At 39.0% G+C, this 16,546-nt stretch overlaps 2 protein-coding genes across 2 annotated transcripts; one reads left to right on the top strand and one right to left on the bottom strand.

The window, feature by feature from the left end:
• Window positions 1-226: 226 nt before the first annotated feature.
• On the top strand, window positions 227-2,198 carry LOC124870704 (tripartite motif-containing protein 65-like). Its single transcript, XM_047369533.1, has one exon. It carries the CDS (start codon window positions 589-591, stop codon window positions 2,131-2,133), a length of 1,545 nt encoding a protein of 514 aa, XP_047225489.1. The 5' UTR covers window positions 227-588; the 3' UTR covers window positions 2,134-2,198.
• Window positions 2,199-6,918: 4,720 nt separating this feature from the next.
• dusp12 (dual specificity phosphatase 12) lies at window positions 6,919-14,982 on the bottom strand. The gene is made up of 8 exons (XM_047367284.1): window positions 14,817-14,982; window positions 13,780-14,044; window positions 13,490-13,603; window positions 9,712-9,830; window positions 9,500-9,599; window positions 8,920-9,011; window positions 8,625-8,704; window positions 6,919-7,299 (listed from the first exon to the last, which is right to left on the bottom strand). Exons 2-8 carry the CDS (start codon window positions 14,040-14,042, stop codon window positions 7,156-7,158), a joined length of 912 nt encoding a protein of 303 aa, XP_047223240.1. The 5' UTR covers window positions 14,043-14,044; window positions 14,817-14,982; the 3' UTR covers window positions 6,919-7,155.
• Between the last annotated feature and the right edge of the window lie 1,564 nt (window positions 14,983-16,546).

Genomic DNA, 16,546 nt, shown 5'->3' with positions numbered 1-16,546 from the left:
TAATTCTGTGTTCCTTCGTCTTCGTGATGCTGTTTATTCAATCATGTTCTCTAACAAATCTCTGACGTCTTCACAGAACAGCTGGATTTGTACTGAAAATTCACACAGATGGACTATGTTGACTAATCAGTGGGTCTCTGCAGGAAATCAGTCGCACTAGTTTCTATTTAGGGGTCTTAATGTAAAGGGAACTGAATACAAATGGATGCCACAAAGTTTAGATTTTTATTTGTAAACAAAAAAAATGAAAACCATATATTCTATCTCTTCTACTTCAGTGATGAATTACCTTGTGTTGGTTTATCACAAATAAACCTAGTAAAGTACATAGAGGTTTGTGGTTGTAATGTGACAAAATGAGTTTAAGCTTAAGAAGCATAAATACTTTTCCAATTTGCACCTTTGCATGTCTACCACTGTGCCTCACAAGTATAGAGCTCTCGCCACTCCTCGGTCTGGAATGAAGTTTAGCTTGATCCAACCTCATGTCCCTTCCGGCTTCCTGTTTTTAACAACGTTTATTGTTCTGTCAGCTCACAGAGAGCTTTAAACTGTGATGTGAACAGGTCGTATTTTACTCAGGCAAATATGGCTCATGTGCGAACTCCTAGGGATGAAGATAAATTTTTCTGTCCGATCTGTCTGGACCTGTTGAAGGATCCGGTGACGATTCCTTGTGGGCACAACTACTGCATGCGATGTATTCAACGCTGTTGGGATGAAAAGGATCAGAGTAAAAATTACAGCTGTCCTCAGTGCAGAAAGAATTATAAAGCCAGGCCTGATCTGGCAAAAAACATAATTTTAGCAGAAGCAATGGAGCAACTTGTAAGGAGCCGATCCGATCCTGATCTCGGTTCCTCTTCTGAATGTGACGATATGGATTTAGGTGCAAGAACCAAGCGTAAATCCGCTGAAAAGATCCAGAAGAGCATCTGCTCCTATCACAAGGAAGTGATGAAGTTATTCTGCCGCACTCATCAGAGGTGTATCTGTTGTCTCTGCTCAGTAGAGGACCATAAAGGTGATGACATAGTTTCAGCTGAAACAGAGAGGATTGGGAGGCAGAGAGAGCTTCATTTGAACCTCCAGAAGATACAGCAGAAAATCAAAGACAGAGCAGAGGACATTAGGATGCTTCAGCAGGAGATAGGGACTTTTAATGCCTGTGCTGAGGAGGCAATGAGGAGAAGCAGTGAGACTTTTGCTGAGTTGATCAAGCTGTTGGAGAAAAGAAGCTCAGATGTGAAGCAGCAGATCAGGAAGCAGCAGAAAACTGCTGTGAGTCAGATCAAAGAGTACGAAGGAAGGTTAGAGAAGGAGATCTCTGAGCTCAGAAGGAGAGCTGTGGAGCTCCAGCAGCTGTCTTACACAGATGATCACACTCACTTCCTGCACAGTCTCTCCATGCTGGGAAAACCCAATGACTCCATGGATTCACTCAAACTGAAAAAACATCCTCTGTGTTACTTCAGGGATATGACAGCAGCAGTGACTGAGGCTGGAGAAAAGCTGAAACACATTGTTCATGAGGAAACCACAAAGACATCAGTGATACAGACAGAGCTGAATGTGGTGGTGTCACCAGCTGAGCCCAAGACCAGAGCTGAATTCCTACAACATTCACATTCGGTCAGCCTGGACCCAAACACGGCTCACAGAAAACTGCTTTTATCTCTAGGAAACAAGAGAGTCACACGTGCTAAAAAAGACATAAGCTCTCTTCACCCTGACAGATTCACAAAGTGGTTCCAGGCTCTGAGCACAGAGAGCTTTACTGGCTGCAGTTACTGGGAGGTGAAGTGGACTGGAAGAGTTACAGTAGCTGTAGCATACGGATGTATGAGCAGAACAGGAAGGGGGAGTGAATTTGGCAACAACAGGGAGTCCTGGGCCCTGGACTGCTACAGAGACTGTTTTGTATTCAGACACGATGGAACAGAAACATGTTTATCAGGTCCTCAGTCTTCCACAGTGGGGGTGTACCTGGATCACACAGCAGGGAGCCTGTCCTTTTTCAGCATCTCTGACAGCATGGCTCTCCTCCGCAGAGTCCAGACCACATTCACTCAGCCCTTACATGCTGGGCTTTGGGTCGGTGTTTGTGATGAATCTGCTGCTGAGTTCTGCTAATAGCTTTGACTAGAGATCCGGTCCGGTTGTTGTTTTCATCTGTGTTGGTCAGCAAACTCTCCTCCTCTGTATGGGAAGAAACTTGTGCCATCAGAAACTGAATTTGAATTGCTGTGACAGAATTTGTATTTGTGTAATTTGAAATTAAACGCATTGGTTTGAAAAGGAATTTCACTAAACTGAAACTGAATTTTATGGTTTGAAGCTGAATTCATTTGCTTTTAAAATGTATTTTGTTGTATTAAAAATTCAGTTTGATTACTTTCACTTTCAGGTCTGTAATTTAATTTCAGTTCCAAAATTCAGTTTTTTGTGTCATACATCCGGGTCCTTGAGGATAGCCACAGATTAATCAAACACAGATTCATCGATTTACGTTTCACATCAGATTAAACTTCCTTTACGGCATGTTGAGCTGGAGCAGAGCAGCATACATGAGCTTGGCGGTTGTCCATCACCAAGTCAAATGAGCGTCTATAAGAAGCGTCATATAAACAAATGATGGTCAAACTGTAACACTTATGCTACCTGTAGCTATTAGCTAAACATGCCAGATTAGCATAGTGTGCCGCCGGTGTTACGTCGGTCTGCGTTTCTCTTGCTCTTATCTCAGTGTAATTTCTGTTGCCTAGCAACCATGTTAGCGTGAAGCGCAGAGCTGTGAAGCCGAACAAATGGAGCCTGAAGGTTAATAACGCTTTCTCTACTGTAAATCACTACACGGTTTTTATTTACCCTTTTACGTATTGCTGATGGCTTATGTTACAGGCCTCAAAAGAGATCTGTGTTTTTAGCCATGCTAATACCCTGTGTTTTGCAGGAAAAAGCACAGACGTTAGATGCGGTCTGTCAGCAGGCAGGCTCTGCTCTGATTTATTACCAGAAAAATCACAATAATAAACAATACACCTTAATCTTACTTCAGTTTCACAATACTTAATACGTCTGAACATTTTCCAAAATTCCAAGTTACTTCTTGGTTCATTATTGTGTACAGAAATTACTATGGTTACATTTAGTTTACTTTCACTTAAGTTTGGAGCGTTTCTTTCACTCTAATAACGTACAATTTAAGAATACGAAATATAAATGCATCACATTCAGTGCTATGATTTACCTGCTCCTTTAAACCAATTACTGAACAACTCTTAACCATATCTGTCGGCAGGCAGGCTCTGCTCTAAGCTCCCAGCAACTACCACACCTAGCACACACTTCAGGGAGCAACTCCCTCTGCTGGCGAACTATGGTAATTGCAACTACAGTCCAGCTAAAATCAGTGCATCATTTATGGTGATGGGACCTTCTTCATTAATAAAATAAAATATTAAATTATTCCACAATGTTTCTACCTTGGAGGGTATCACACTTATAATGCTGTTTTGTTTTAAAATGTTATTGTTTTATGATCTTGTTCATTATTTATCCATTTAAAATGTTGAAAATATTTACTGTGTTCATAGATATAAATCTAACACTAGATAAAATACATTGTTTAATACCATTTGTTTAATTTATTTGTTAAACTTTCAACAACGTAAACACTAACATATTAACTTTAGGAACAAAGTTTAAATCAGTTTATTTGCAAAGCATAATAATAATATTTATTATTATTATTATAAATAAACCAAACATTAATATTAGATTTCATCTGACTGAATTATATCTGTCTAACTTCCACCCATTGAGGAAACCCAGCGGGAGTTTGAAGACAATGTGCCGGGAGTCAGCTGTTCTCTCGGGGTTTAGCGCACCTCAACCACCCAGTCAGCTGACAGCTGGTGAGGCGAGCAGCTGCTGCTGTTTCACAGAATGCGCAATATAATTTTATTCACAACTTTTCTCTCTCCTCCGGCCTTTGCTACTTCCGTTTGAACAATCTACTTCGACCCGCAATGAATCATGGGATAGGGTGTGCCACGGAGGATACAATTACGGTGGCCGTGGGGTGCAAAACACTTTTACAAGTACCGAAACAAATTTACATTTCAGAAAACAAATTTACATTTCAGAAAACACTTTTAGATTTCAGAAAACACTTTTACATTTCGGAAAACACTTTTAGATTTCAGAAAACACTTTTAGATTTCAGAAAACACTTTTACATTTCGGAAAACAATTTAACAAGATGCGAAACAAATTTACATTTCAGAAAACAAATTTACATTTCAGAAAACACTTTTACATTTCAGAAAACACTTTTACATTTCAGAAAACACTTTTACATTTCAGAAAACAAATTTACATTTCAGAAAACAATTTAACATTTCAGAAAACAAATTTACATGACATGATTGTCTCTGGATTGTACCTGGAATCAGAAATTATAATGCTAACTGAATTATAAATAAACTTTTAAAACATATAGCACATTTCTTCATTAAAAATTCATATTGAAAAGCTTATTTATTCTCAATCACACTCTCCAGCGATACAGTTGGATTACATAAAACTGACCATTTATTCTGGTTAACCTTAATATCATCTGAAATATTAAATCGATTTTCAGTAACAATTAAAATAATAACATAAACTGTTAGAAATCACTTGTGTTAAACGTTCACTGTGATGACTGCCAGCGGGAGCTTAGTGCCGATAGTCCGGTCAGATCTCTACCGGGCTAGCTCACCTCACCGCCTGTAGGGCTGGCGAGGCGAGCCGGTTACTATCGGAGCGGAAAACTCCGAACACGTCAGAGCACATTTGAAATTAAGCGATGTCTAGATAAATCAAGCAGATATTTCACGTCTACATAGTTATATTCCCGCACTAAAAACATTGTAGAAGTTAATTTGTGTCACAGAAAGTGTAATTTTCCACAATTTACTCACAGCTTTTGCTGCTATGGTCCGCCATGGCTTCCCCTGCTTGACCAATCCGCTTCGACCCGCAATGAATGATGGGAAATGATGGGCCGCGAAGGATATTCACAACGCATCCTTCAAATCGGGCAAAATAAGGACACATTTGTCAGCAGCATTTGCTCGGAATTATTCATGAATTGGGACAGCCTTCGTCGCCGCGCTGTAACGTAATCGGCCAACGAATACGGCCTTCGAAGGATGCAGCCCTGAGGTTGACTTCCGGGTCAGCCTCGGCGTTGGTACATTCCCTTTCCGGTTGATTTTCTGAAATGTAAATTTGTTTTCCGAAATGTAAATTTGTTTCGCATCTTGTTAAATTGTTTTCTGAAATGTAAATTTGTTTTCTGAAATGTAAATTTGTTTTCTGAAATGTAAATTTGTTTTCTGAAATGTAAATTTGTTTCGGTACTTGTAAAAGTGTTTTGCACCCCCCGGCCACCGTATACAATGGATCCATCCATCAAATCTGGGGAAAAGAAGGACGCATTTGTTGGAACCTTGGAGATTGGACAGTATTTGTCGCCTCACCCAGGACGTTATCGGCCTACAAATGCATCCTTTAAAAGATTGTAGACCTTAGTTTGGACACAGCAATAGTGAATGACATCCGTGAATCATTAAATCTGTGTTTGATTAATCTCTGGCTTCAAGAACCCGGATGTGTGACACAAAAAACTGAATTTCAGACCTGAAAGTGAAAGTAATCAAACTGAATTTTCAATACAAAGCAAAGCAAGTTTCATAGCAAACATGTTCAGTTTTAAACCATTATATTCAGTTTCAGTTTATTGAAATTCATCTTCAAACCATTGCATTTAATTTCAAATTACACAAAATACAGATTCAGTCAGAGCAATTCAAATTCAGTTTCTGATGGCACGGGTTTCTTCCCATACTTTTCCTCCTTGTTAGCCCCATTTAAATTAAAAAATATAACTTTATATAACAGTTCCATGTTCCATAGTTATCTATAGATGCCTGAAAATTTGTTTTCTCCTACTCTGCAACTCCACAAGATTTCATAGCACTGATTTCAGGAAATTTCCGTTTTTAATGTGATTAGAAATAGAGAAATAAAATTAAATGTTTGAACCTGGATGGATTTGAAATGAATCTGAAATACTCTGCCTTGTCAAAGTATCCCTACTCTCTTCTTTTCAATTTGTCACATTATAACCACAAACTTTGATGTAGTTTATTGGGATTTCATGTACAACATGAAGTACTGCATCAATTCTAAGTAATTTGTTTTTGCAAATACATTTTTTTGAAATTATAGCATGCATATATGCCCATTTTACTGTGTTGCCCCTAAATAAAATCAGTGCAACCAATTACCTCCCTAGGTCACCTAATTACTAGGTCACTAAATGAATCTGAGCATACTTTCATGTGCTCTGTGAAGGCCTCAGAGGTTTGTTAAAGAACATTAGTGAACAAACAGCTTCATGAAGACTAAGGAACACTGCAGACAGGTCAGCAAGTCTAAGATCAGCTTAAAACTGAGTTTGGTTATAAAATATTGCATCCAGACGCAGATCATATGAAATCATGGAAGCAACTAAGAGGCTCATGGTATCTCAAGAGGAGCTCCTGGATCCACTGCTCAAGTGGGAGAAACCGTTTAGAGGAGCAGTATTAGTCACACACTGCATAAATCTCACCTCAGGAAAGTGACATGAAGAAAGCTGGATTGCTGAACTTTTTGGCCTACTTGCTAAATGCTTTGTGTTTTCTGGTTAGGTTCTCAGGTTTTCTCAGCTTTAGAAAGAAGCAGCTAAGCTAGAAAAATTGTACTTTTTGAACCTTCTACATCGCAATGCTGCTGTAATGAGATAAATGTACCATCAGTAAGTCAAAAGTCCCTCCACACAACTGGAGCAGAAAAAGAGTCGTGCTGAAGAATTAACTGCATCGGTTTACAGAGCACCAGTCCAATTGTTTTATTTAAATACAATATATACAGATATATTTCATTTACAGTCACATGTATGCTTAGCAGCACATTCACACATGTTGCTCAATGAAAATGGCTCTTTTAAATTTGATCTACATTATTGAATTCATTCATACCGTTCCAAATATGTGCAGCATATATGTGAACCTTATTAAGATTAGCTCCTGCGTGAGGTGTGTGTGTGTGTGTGTGTGTGTGTTATTTCTGAATGTGAAGCTGCCGAATTTCGTCCACTCTGTTGCGATGCAGCTGGAAGGCGGGCATGACCCAGCGGCCACACGAACACTGATCTCCACACCAACTGAACGAGCCCAGCTTGGAGCGGCACTTTGGACACAGCAGCTGCAGACACACACACACACACACACACACACACACAAATGATGAGTTTTTCTTTAAAGTCCTAATAAAAGGAGTTTTATCCAGACAACTACTGAGTCCCTGTGGTTCAAAACATCTGCAATATCCTTATTCATATCATGCAAAATGTTTTATTACAACAGTGTTGAGCACTTTAGCAAAATAATAATTAGTTGCAGACCCAAAATAAAGGCGAATCGATTAATAAGAGGACAGCAAAAGTTGCTTAATAGATTTTTTTTTACAGAATTTGAACAAGGTGAAGCTAAATCTATGATACTTGAGGAGTTCTGGATAGAGCATATTCACAGAGAAAGAAGACTTTTCATCTTAAATACAAAATGTATATATTTTTTGTACAATTTTGGCCTTATTACAGCTCTGAGTGGGTTGTTCTTTCAGCAAAAGGCATGTTTTAGAGTCTGTATACAGCCTGTAAGGATTATTCGATAACTAAATTACTTGACAATTATTTTAATAATCGATTAGTCACAATTATTCCGATTAATTGTTTCTGCCCTACTTTATTTCTTTACATCTGGATTATGTTATACAAAAGACTTACAACAAATGGTTATTATGAAGACCCTAGAATGCCACCTCCAGCAGCTTTAGGGATGCTTTTACTGTAGGTCCGTTAACATCCACCTCACTCTGTCCAGCCTTGTTGTCGCCGTTACGGTTGTTTTAAACTTTTCCATTATTCGTCTTAGTATAGTATTTTTCATGTTTAGAAACAGGAACAGAAAGTTCCCAGACACCTTTAACTTAAAAAAAGTAACATTTTAATTAAAAGTACTTGAGTTACATTTAATGACCTGATTATTTCATTATGTAATAAAAAAGTTTCACATTTATGCTTAAATTAGTTTTTTCTCTATTTAGATATACATTTTTATCTTGTTTCTGCTGTCTGTGGTCTCTGTTGTATTGTTCTTTGTGAAAGCTATCAATAAAGATAATGTATTTTTGTTTAGTAAAAACAAACAAAAATAAATTGTTTCCAATGAATAAATGTGCTCAAATTAAAGGCTCTGTGTCAGATTATGCTGCTGCAATAAAACATAATAATATATCTTATTTATTACACATATTTTTTGCATTCAACTTGCAATCAAATAAAATTCTATAAATGTTTTAGTAAGAAAAATGTTTCTTGTTTTAGTTAGTATACATTTTGCAAAAAATTCAAAAGCTTCTATATTTTGACCAGTTTTTCCCTAAACTTTCCTACAGGTGAGAAATAATACATATAATACACATAAAACTCCCTTTGTTCAGCATGTATGGTGCTAAGTGCGCATTACCTGTCCGTCCATTACTCCAAGTAATGCTGGCTCCATCCACTGCACCGGCTCAATGAAGTACGAGGTACACTGGACTTCTCCTGGAAAAACACCACGATTCACATTAAAGATTAGGAGAGAAACTCCAAGTTCAAGGTGTCTGCTTAATAATTTCCTGCAATATGAATAAAGGGCATTTCTTAAGTGTCACAGCAAATATATAGCCTTACTTTGGCCAGGAACAAGTACAGATTAGGGGCAAAGATATGTTCTGTGTATTGTAGAGCAAGAACTGACAGCGAGGTTGTGCTCCTACCAGTGAGGTTACTGGGCTTCTTGTGGCTGAAGGCTGAAGCTCCGTCACCTACAGCATGACTGAGAATGCTGGAGCCACGAAACAGAGTCCGTCTGAAGAGGAGAGAGGGGAGATGAAAGCACAGATGGATGCTTTGGATTGATCTGTCTGGTGCACCAGCATCATGAACTTATCGAGGAGTAAATGAATCTCCAAAAACACATGAACATATTTGGGAACAGGACAGCATGCAACTATAATAGTAGTAGTTTTATTAATGTTTAAAAAATGTTCATGTTAATTGGCCTGTACTTATATAGCACTTTATCAAGTCCGAGGACCCCAACGTGCTTTACACCACAATCAGTCATCCACCCATTCATCCACCCATTCACACACTGACAGTAGTGAGGCTGCCATACAATCGGCACCACCGTGCTCTCTGACCACCATCAGCAGTTAAGGCGGGTGAAGTGTCTTATTGAGTGGGGGTTTGAACCGGCAACCCACCTGCTGAGCCACAATCTGCATCAATGTATTGAATCTAACAAAATGTATGAACTATGTGTATGTTTAAGGTAAGAGAGCAAAGTCAACTTACCGGCACTTTCTGCATCTATAAGACATTTCAGAGGAGCTGGAGTGGGCGGGGTCACATGCAAAAATCTCCCTGGGCAACTCTGGCGCCCCCTGCTGTAACTCTGCTCACACAAACACAGGCAACGGGTTACAAGAACAAACAGAAAACAACTTGGAGGCCACACAAATAATAAGCTGTGTCAAATGCAAGGAGAGCTATTCATCTGTGTCTACCTGGGTATTTCTCTGTGATCTTCTGCAGTCTGTATTGTTTGTAGGAAGGACTAGATGTGTCCACTTCCCAGTGCATTGCTTCATACAGATGGAGCTGCTCCTCAAAGCCACTGTTGACCCTGAAACACATCATCCAATCTGCCCAATGTGTCTGATAATCAGTCATCTGTCACAACTGGAAGCAGAAGCTTGACATTACTGGGTAAAAAAATTACTTCATGGTCACCTCTTACTGTAGTAACAACTAAATACAAGTTGCTCCAAACCACCGTCTTCATTGTCTCGATTACATGACATTTACATTCAGTATGTTGTTTAAGTTTTCCTTCCAACTATGCTTACTGTTGCACAATGAGTCTTCATTGTGCAGAAACCGGGCAGGTTTTTCTTTTCTGAATATGATTTTGGAGATTTCAGGCCATATAGCTCAATATAAACATCAAACATTGTTTGGCAGAAATCAGATGTCGAATAAACAATGCCTTGCAAAAGTATTCACAACCCTTTGAACATTTCCATCCTTGTCACATTACAACCACAAACTTCCATGTGCTTTATTGATATTGTGTGTTAAATATTAACACAATATACCAACATTTTCAAATTTTTGCAAATACAATTATGAAAGGTGTGACATGCGTTTGGATTCAGCCCTCTTTTTCTCTGATGGTCCTAAATAAAATCTAGTGCAACCAATTGCCTTTAGAAATTGCCAAATTTGTGAACAGAGTCCCTCTTTCATACACAACATTAATGAGCAAACAGCATTATGAAGACCAAGGGACACATCAGTAACATCAGGGAGAAAGTTTATTATTATAACACAATATCCTAAGCTTTGAACTTCTCCTAGAGCTTCATTTAATCAATTGTCTGAAAACTGAAAGAGTAGGGGACAACTGCAAACATACAAAAACATCGATGTCGCCTAAACAGACAGACAGGCCAAGGATCAGAAAGCGGCCAGGTAGACCATGGTAACTCTGGAGGATCTGCAGAGACTAACTGCACAGGTGGGAGAACTATTAACAAGACAACTACTAGCTGTTCATTCCAAAAATGTGGAGCTAACCTGTGTGACATTGTTGAAAGAAAGTCATAAGGGGTCACATTTAATGTTTGCCAATAGATATGCAGGAGGCACAGTAAACATGTGGAAGTAAGTGCACCGATCAGATAAGACCAAGACTGAATGTTTTGGGCTATATGGAAAATGCTATGCATTATGGAAAACTGACTGTGCAGTTAATCAACCTGAACGTTCTATCCCTACATGAAATATGGTTGTGGCAGCATCATGGCGTGGAGATTCTGTCCTTCACCAGAGACAAGAAATCTGGTCAGAGTTGATGCGAAAATGGATGGAAAACAGGGAAATCCTGAAGGAAAACCTGTTAGAAGCTGCAAAAGACTTAAGACTGCTGCTAATGTTCACCTTACAAAAACACAACAACTTTAAACATACAACAGGAGCTACAGTGGGAAGAACAAGTATTTGATACATTGCTGATTTTGCAGGTTTTCCCACTTGCAAAACATGCGGAAGTCATTAATTTGTATCACAGATACTCTTCAACTTTGAATGACAAAATCTAAAACAAAAATCCAGAAAATCACATTGTGTGATTTTTAAGTAATTAATTTGCATTTTATTGCATGACATAAGTATTTGATCACCTAACAACCAGTAAGAATCCAGGCCTGTTAGTCCTTCTTTAAGAAGCCCTCGTGTTCTCCACTCATTACCTGTATTAACTGTACTTGTTCAAACTCATTATCTGTATAAAAGACACCTGTCCCCACACTGAATCAAACAAATGCTAACATCTCCACAATGGCCAAGACCAGAGAGCTGTGGAAGGACATCAGGGATAAAATAGTAGACCTGCACAAGGCTGGGATGGGCTACAGGAAAGTAGCCAAGCAGCTTGGTGAGAAGGTAACAACTGTTGGAGCAATTATAAGAAAATGGAAGAAGTTCAAGATGATGGTCAATCTCCCTTGGTCTGGGGCTCCATGTAAGATCTCACCTCGTGGGGCATCAATGACATGGCAGGACCTAATCAATGACCAGAAGAGAGCTGGGACCACAATCTCAAAAAAGACCATTAGTAACACACTAAGCCGCCATGGATTAAAATCCTGCAGCAAGGTCCCCCTGCTCAAGCCAGCGCATGTCCAGGTCCATCTGAAGTGTGCCAATGACCATCTGGATGATCCGGAGGAGGAATGGGAGAAGGTCATGTGGTCTCATGAGACAAAAAGAGAGCTCTCTAGTCTAAACTCCACTTGCCATGCTTGGAAGAAGGAGGATGAGTACAACCCCAAGAACACCATCCCTACTGTGAAGCATGGAGGTGGAAACAACATTCTTTGGGGATGCTTTTCTGCAAAGGGGACAGGACGACTGCACCGTATTGAAGGGAGGATGGATGAGGCCATGTATCGGGAGATCTTTGCCAACAACCTGCTTCCCTCAGTAAGGGTACTGAAGATGGGTCGTGGCTGGTTCTCCCAGCATGACAACAACCCAAAGCACAAAGTTAGGGCAACTAAGAAGTGGCTCTGTAAGGAGCATCTCAAGGTCCTGGAGTGGCCTAGCCAGTCTCCAGACCTAAACACAGTCAAAAATCTCTGGAGGGAGCTGAAAATCCATATTGCCCAGCAACAGCCCCGAAACCTGAAGTATCTGGAGAAGATCTGAATGGAGGAGTGGTCCAAAATCCCTGCTGCATTGTGAGCAAACCTCGTCAAGAACTACAGGAAACATCTGACATCTGTAATTGCAAACAACGGTTTCTGTACCAAATATTAAGTTTTGTTGTTTTGGTTTGTTTGGATCAAATAGTGATATCATGCAATAAAATGCAAATTAATTACTTAAAAATCACACAATGTGATTTTCTGGATTTTTGTTTTAGATTCCGTCTCTCACGATTCAACATTCCCTATGATAAAAATTAAAGACTTCTACGTGCTTTGCAAGTGGGAAAACCTGCAAAATCAGCAAATACTTGTTCTCCCCACTGTATGTGGAATGATCAATGCATTTCATGTGTTAGAACGGCCCAGTCAAAGTTCAGACCTAAAGGCAACTGATAATCTGTCATGATTGAAAATTACAATTTATAGATGGTCTCCCTCTGACTTGACTGAGCCTGAGACAAGTTGCATGAAGGAACTGGCAAAAATGTCTGTCTCTAAATGTGCAAAGCTACTAGAGAAGTGACCTAAAAGACTTTCAGCTGTATTTACAGCAAAATGTGGAACTACATAGTGTTGACTTAGGGGGCATTTAAGTTGATTTACGAACGCATGTCACACTTTTTAGGTTTTTACTTGTAAAAAATCTAGAAAACTATGTATCATTTTTCTTCCAATTCTTCCACACACTATTTTGCATTGGCATATCACATACAGTTTGCGGTTGATTTGTAAAAACAAAATTTTGGAAAGATTCAAAGTGTATGAATACTTTTGCAAGACATTGTACATCAATGCTGACAGACTCTGTCAGCTCCTCTGTGGGGTTTTTTTTTGGTTTAATTTTCCAATGATTTATTTCTCAACGATGAATGTGCAAACACCTTCATTTTTGTGTTTTTGTCATTTCCTATTAACTACTAATGCTTTATTTTATAATCCACTCATTGCAGTGGGGCATTCATGTAAAATTAGACAAAACAGGTTTTCAATCATTTTTTAACTTGGTAACCTCACCAAATAAGACTTTATCTCAAAGATAAGGAGAGCAGAGCAGACAGACACACACACTTACTGAACATCCTGTTTGAGACATTTCAGTCTGTTGTAGGCCTCAATGAAGCTCAGCCGGTATCTCTTCATCAGATAGGCCGTCACAATGGTGGCACTGCGACTCCGACCCGCCTGGCTGGTACGTGTGTATAAAGGCAAGAACAATACAGAAACAGCTAGTCTCTGATGCTAGATTACAGCAGGCAGTGTTGGATTACATTTAAAGAAGCGAAGAATCAGATTTCTTACTTTGAAAATTCAAAGTAAGAAAAGAGCTGTTGTTGTTGTTTACCCTTGACCTCTGATCCTCACCAGTGAACGAGTACTGCCCCACCCCCTTTAACCGCCTCCTCAATGAACACAAAGCAGGCATCCATGTGACTGAGGAGGTCAGACGTGGCTTCATCTAAAACATCAATCCACTTCCTGAAGTGCTTCCCATCAGCAGGGAGCAGCAGCCCCGGGTCCACAGAGTCCACAGACAGGACGTGAGTGACAGACGCACCATCCAACGCCTGCCTGTCGTTTAGGTCGGCTGCAGTGCCGATGTACACGCCGGTGTCCACCAGCAGCATGGCTGCAGAGAAAAAGAGAGAGAAAGGGGCAGAAATGCAGCAAAATCTGTTCGAAACAGCTCAAAAAATTTCTTACAAGGGAGTTCAATTCTTCTTTAAAGACTAATTCGTCTTTTGGCCTCATTTAATCTTGGATCAGCTCTGTTGTCTTGTCTGAAAACCTCCGGGGAACTTTAGAATAATGTGCATTAAATAAGAAAAAAAAAAAATCAGCTACTAAACTATTTCAGTATTTGTTTTAAAAACCTTTCAAAACATCTTCAGTGGAGAGAAAATGTATTTGGATATTAAAGAGGAACTCATTTTCACCTTTAAAACATCTTATGTTGCAAACACAACAAAACTATTACAGTAACTTTGAACCTAAGTGGAGAAACTCCCTCCAAGATGTAAAATGTGACCCTAACTTAATCCTTAAATACTGTTCATATTTAAAGCCCTTTGTATAAGCGTTTATACAGAAGCTTGAACTCGAGATCTATGTAAAATGTAGCCTATTTGAAATTAACCACATCAATAATCAGGGTAATCACAGTAATCAGGGGGAACCCTTAGGTTTCACACCACTTGTATTTTGGCGTGTTTTGGTAAAAGGCATCAAATGTAAGGCTGAAAGAATGAGATTTAAGGTATTTTTGTACCGTTAAGTGTCTCAGCTAGTGAAGTTTGTTGATTAATTTCAAACAAGTTGTTACGAACTATTCTGATAAAGATTGTAATCATGAGTTAATCAGAGTTTTAAAAAACACGCTGGGTTTCAGTCTGTCGACTCACCGGTAAAACTAAACGATGTTTCTGTTCTCCCAGAGAAACTCTGCAGCCATTCGCATAAAATGTTTGGATTAAAGTGCAAGTAAATTTGATAAAGAAAAACTGACGCAAATACAGAAGAAAAAACAAACGAACGACAGCGTGATACTGTGGCGTTTTGGTTCGTCGCTTAAAGTGTACGGTCAGAAACATAAGAAAGCACTCTTGTGTTCCGATTTACTTTCTTTTCTTTTGCAGAATAGTGTGTTTAGATAAAAAATTATAATAATAATAACAATAATAATAACATTTTCTTATTTTATTTTTTATTTTCTTATTATTCATATGGTTAAAATCTTCATCTCTCTGTTTCACATTGAGAGCCCTCAAAAGCACACAGAAGGAAGTGTTTTCGCCATTAGATATTAGATCATCCATCCATCCATCCATTGCAGCTTGTCCTTGGGTCCCAGGGGGTGTTGGTGCCTATCGCGAGAGCCAGGGTACACCCTGGACAGGTCACACATTAGACAGAATAAGGAAGAAAGATTCTTGTTAATTTCTTCACAGAGACAGAGGTTATAACATGCCAGGAAAAGAATATCAACTTCTGGAGTCAGTGCTTTGTTTCACGGTCTCACCTTCACTGAGATATTTACGGCAAACGGGGAACAGGGAAACATACTAGTGACTGAATTTTAAACTTTAGTCATTAGTTTAAAGAACATTACTTTTGACAGGTAGTTTTAAGCATTTAAAGTTAACTAAATGCTTAAAACATTTCCTGATATTATTTGGACAATTTCAAGGGCCTAGTTGGTAGAACTGAAAGATTATTTAGATTTAGTTCAATCTAATGCTACCTGAAGAAGTTTTAATAGTCTTGGTCAGGATAGTGAAGTGTTTCAATCTTTGGGTGCACAAGTATGTTTGAAGGGTTTGTTAACGCTTCATATAATATGATATAATAAAGCACTGTTACCTTGCAGCATGAAGGTCCTAGGTTCAAAAACTATAGCCTGGTGTCTTTCTGGATGGAGTGCTGGAAATAGGTACTGTCGAGGTAGGAAAACTTTACTGGCCGTCCTTTAACTCTTACATTACTCCTCACCTCTCATCGACTCTTTTTATTTGGCACCCCAAAGGACAATCCTCAGTCAGAGATCAGTTGTACGTTTCCACAAGTTTATTAAAACCAATCTGAATTCAAAGGGGGAGACATCACACTTACACTGCTACCCGGAAACGTCTGTGTGTTGTCTCACTGGGGGCTGCGTTACATTACATTTTATACCCCACGCTGCCATGCAGTACACACACAATCATTCTGTCTGAGGATGTCTCCCCGGCAACAGTATCAAAGAAACAGAGATACATTTCATCATTTAATTAAAGAATTGTTTCCCTCACATCTTCAGAAACCTTCAGAGAGAGGAGTACCATGCCTCCCCAATACACTGCCGGCTTCTCACGATACAGACAGAAAACACCTGCAAGCTTTAACCTTGAATAATAAACACTCATTGTGTGAAAACTGGACTCTATAATACTAGAGGCTACTGTTGTGTTTTTTCTATCATAACTAAAAACTCCTAATAATAATCAATCTATAAGCAGCAAAGTCCCAAATATATCTTAGTCTTAGCTACTAATAATAATGTATTTATATTTCCACAGTACCTATACCACCACTGACTTGTCTTTAAGTACAGTGTCTTGCGAAAGTACTCGGCCCCCTTGAACTTTTCAACCTC

This window comes from Girardinichthys multiradiatus, chromosome 6, assembly GCF_021462225.1.
Source record: "Girardinichthys multiradiatus isolate DD_20200921_A chromosome 6, DD_fGirMul_XY1, whole genome shotgun sequence".
In the NCBI taxonomy this organism is placed as follows: domain Eukaryota; kingdom Metazoa; phylum Chordata; class Actinopteri; order Cyprinodontiformes; family Goodeidae; genus Girardinichthys; species Girardinichthys multiradiatus.
This window is presented reverse-complemented; position numbering and strand designations above follow the sequence as displayed.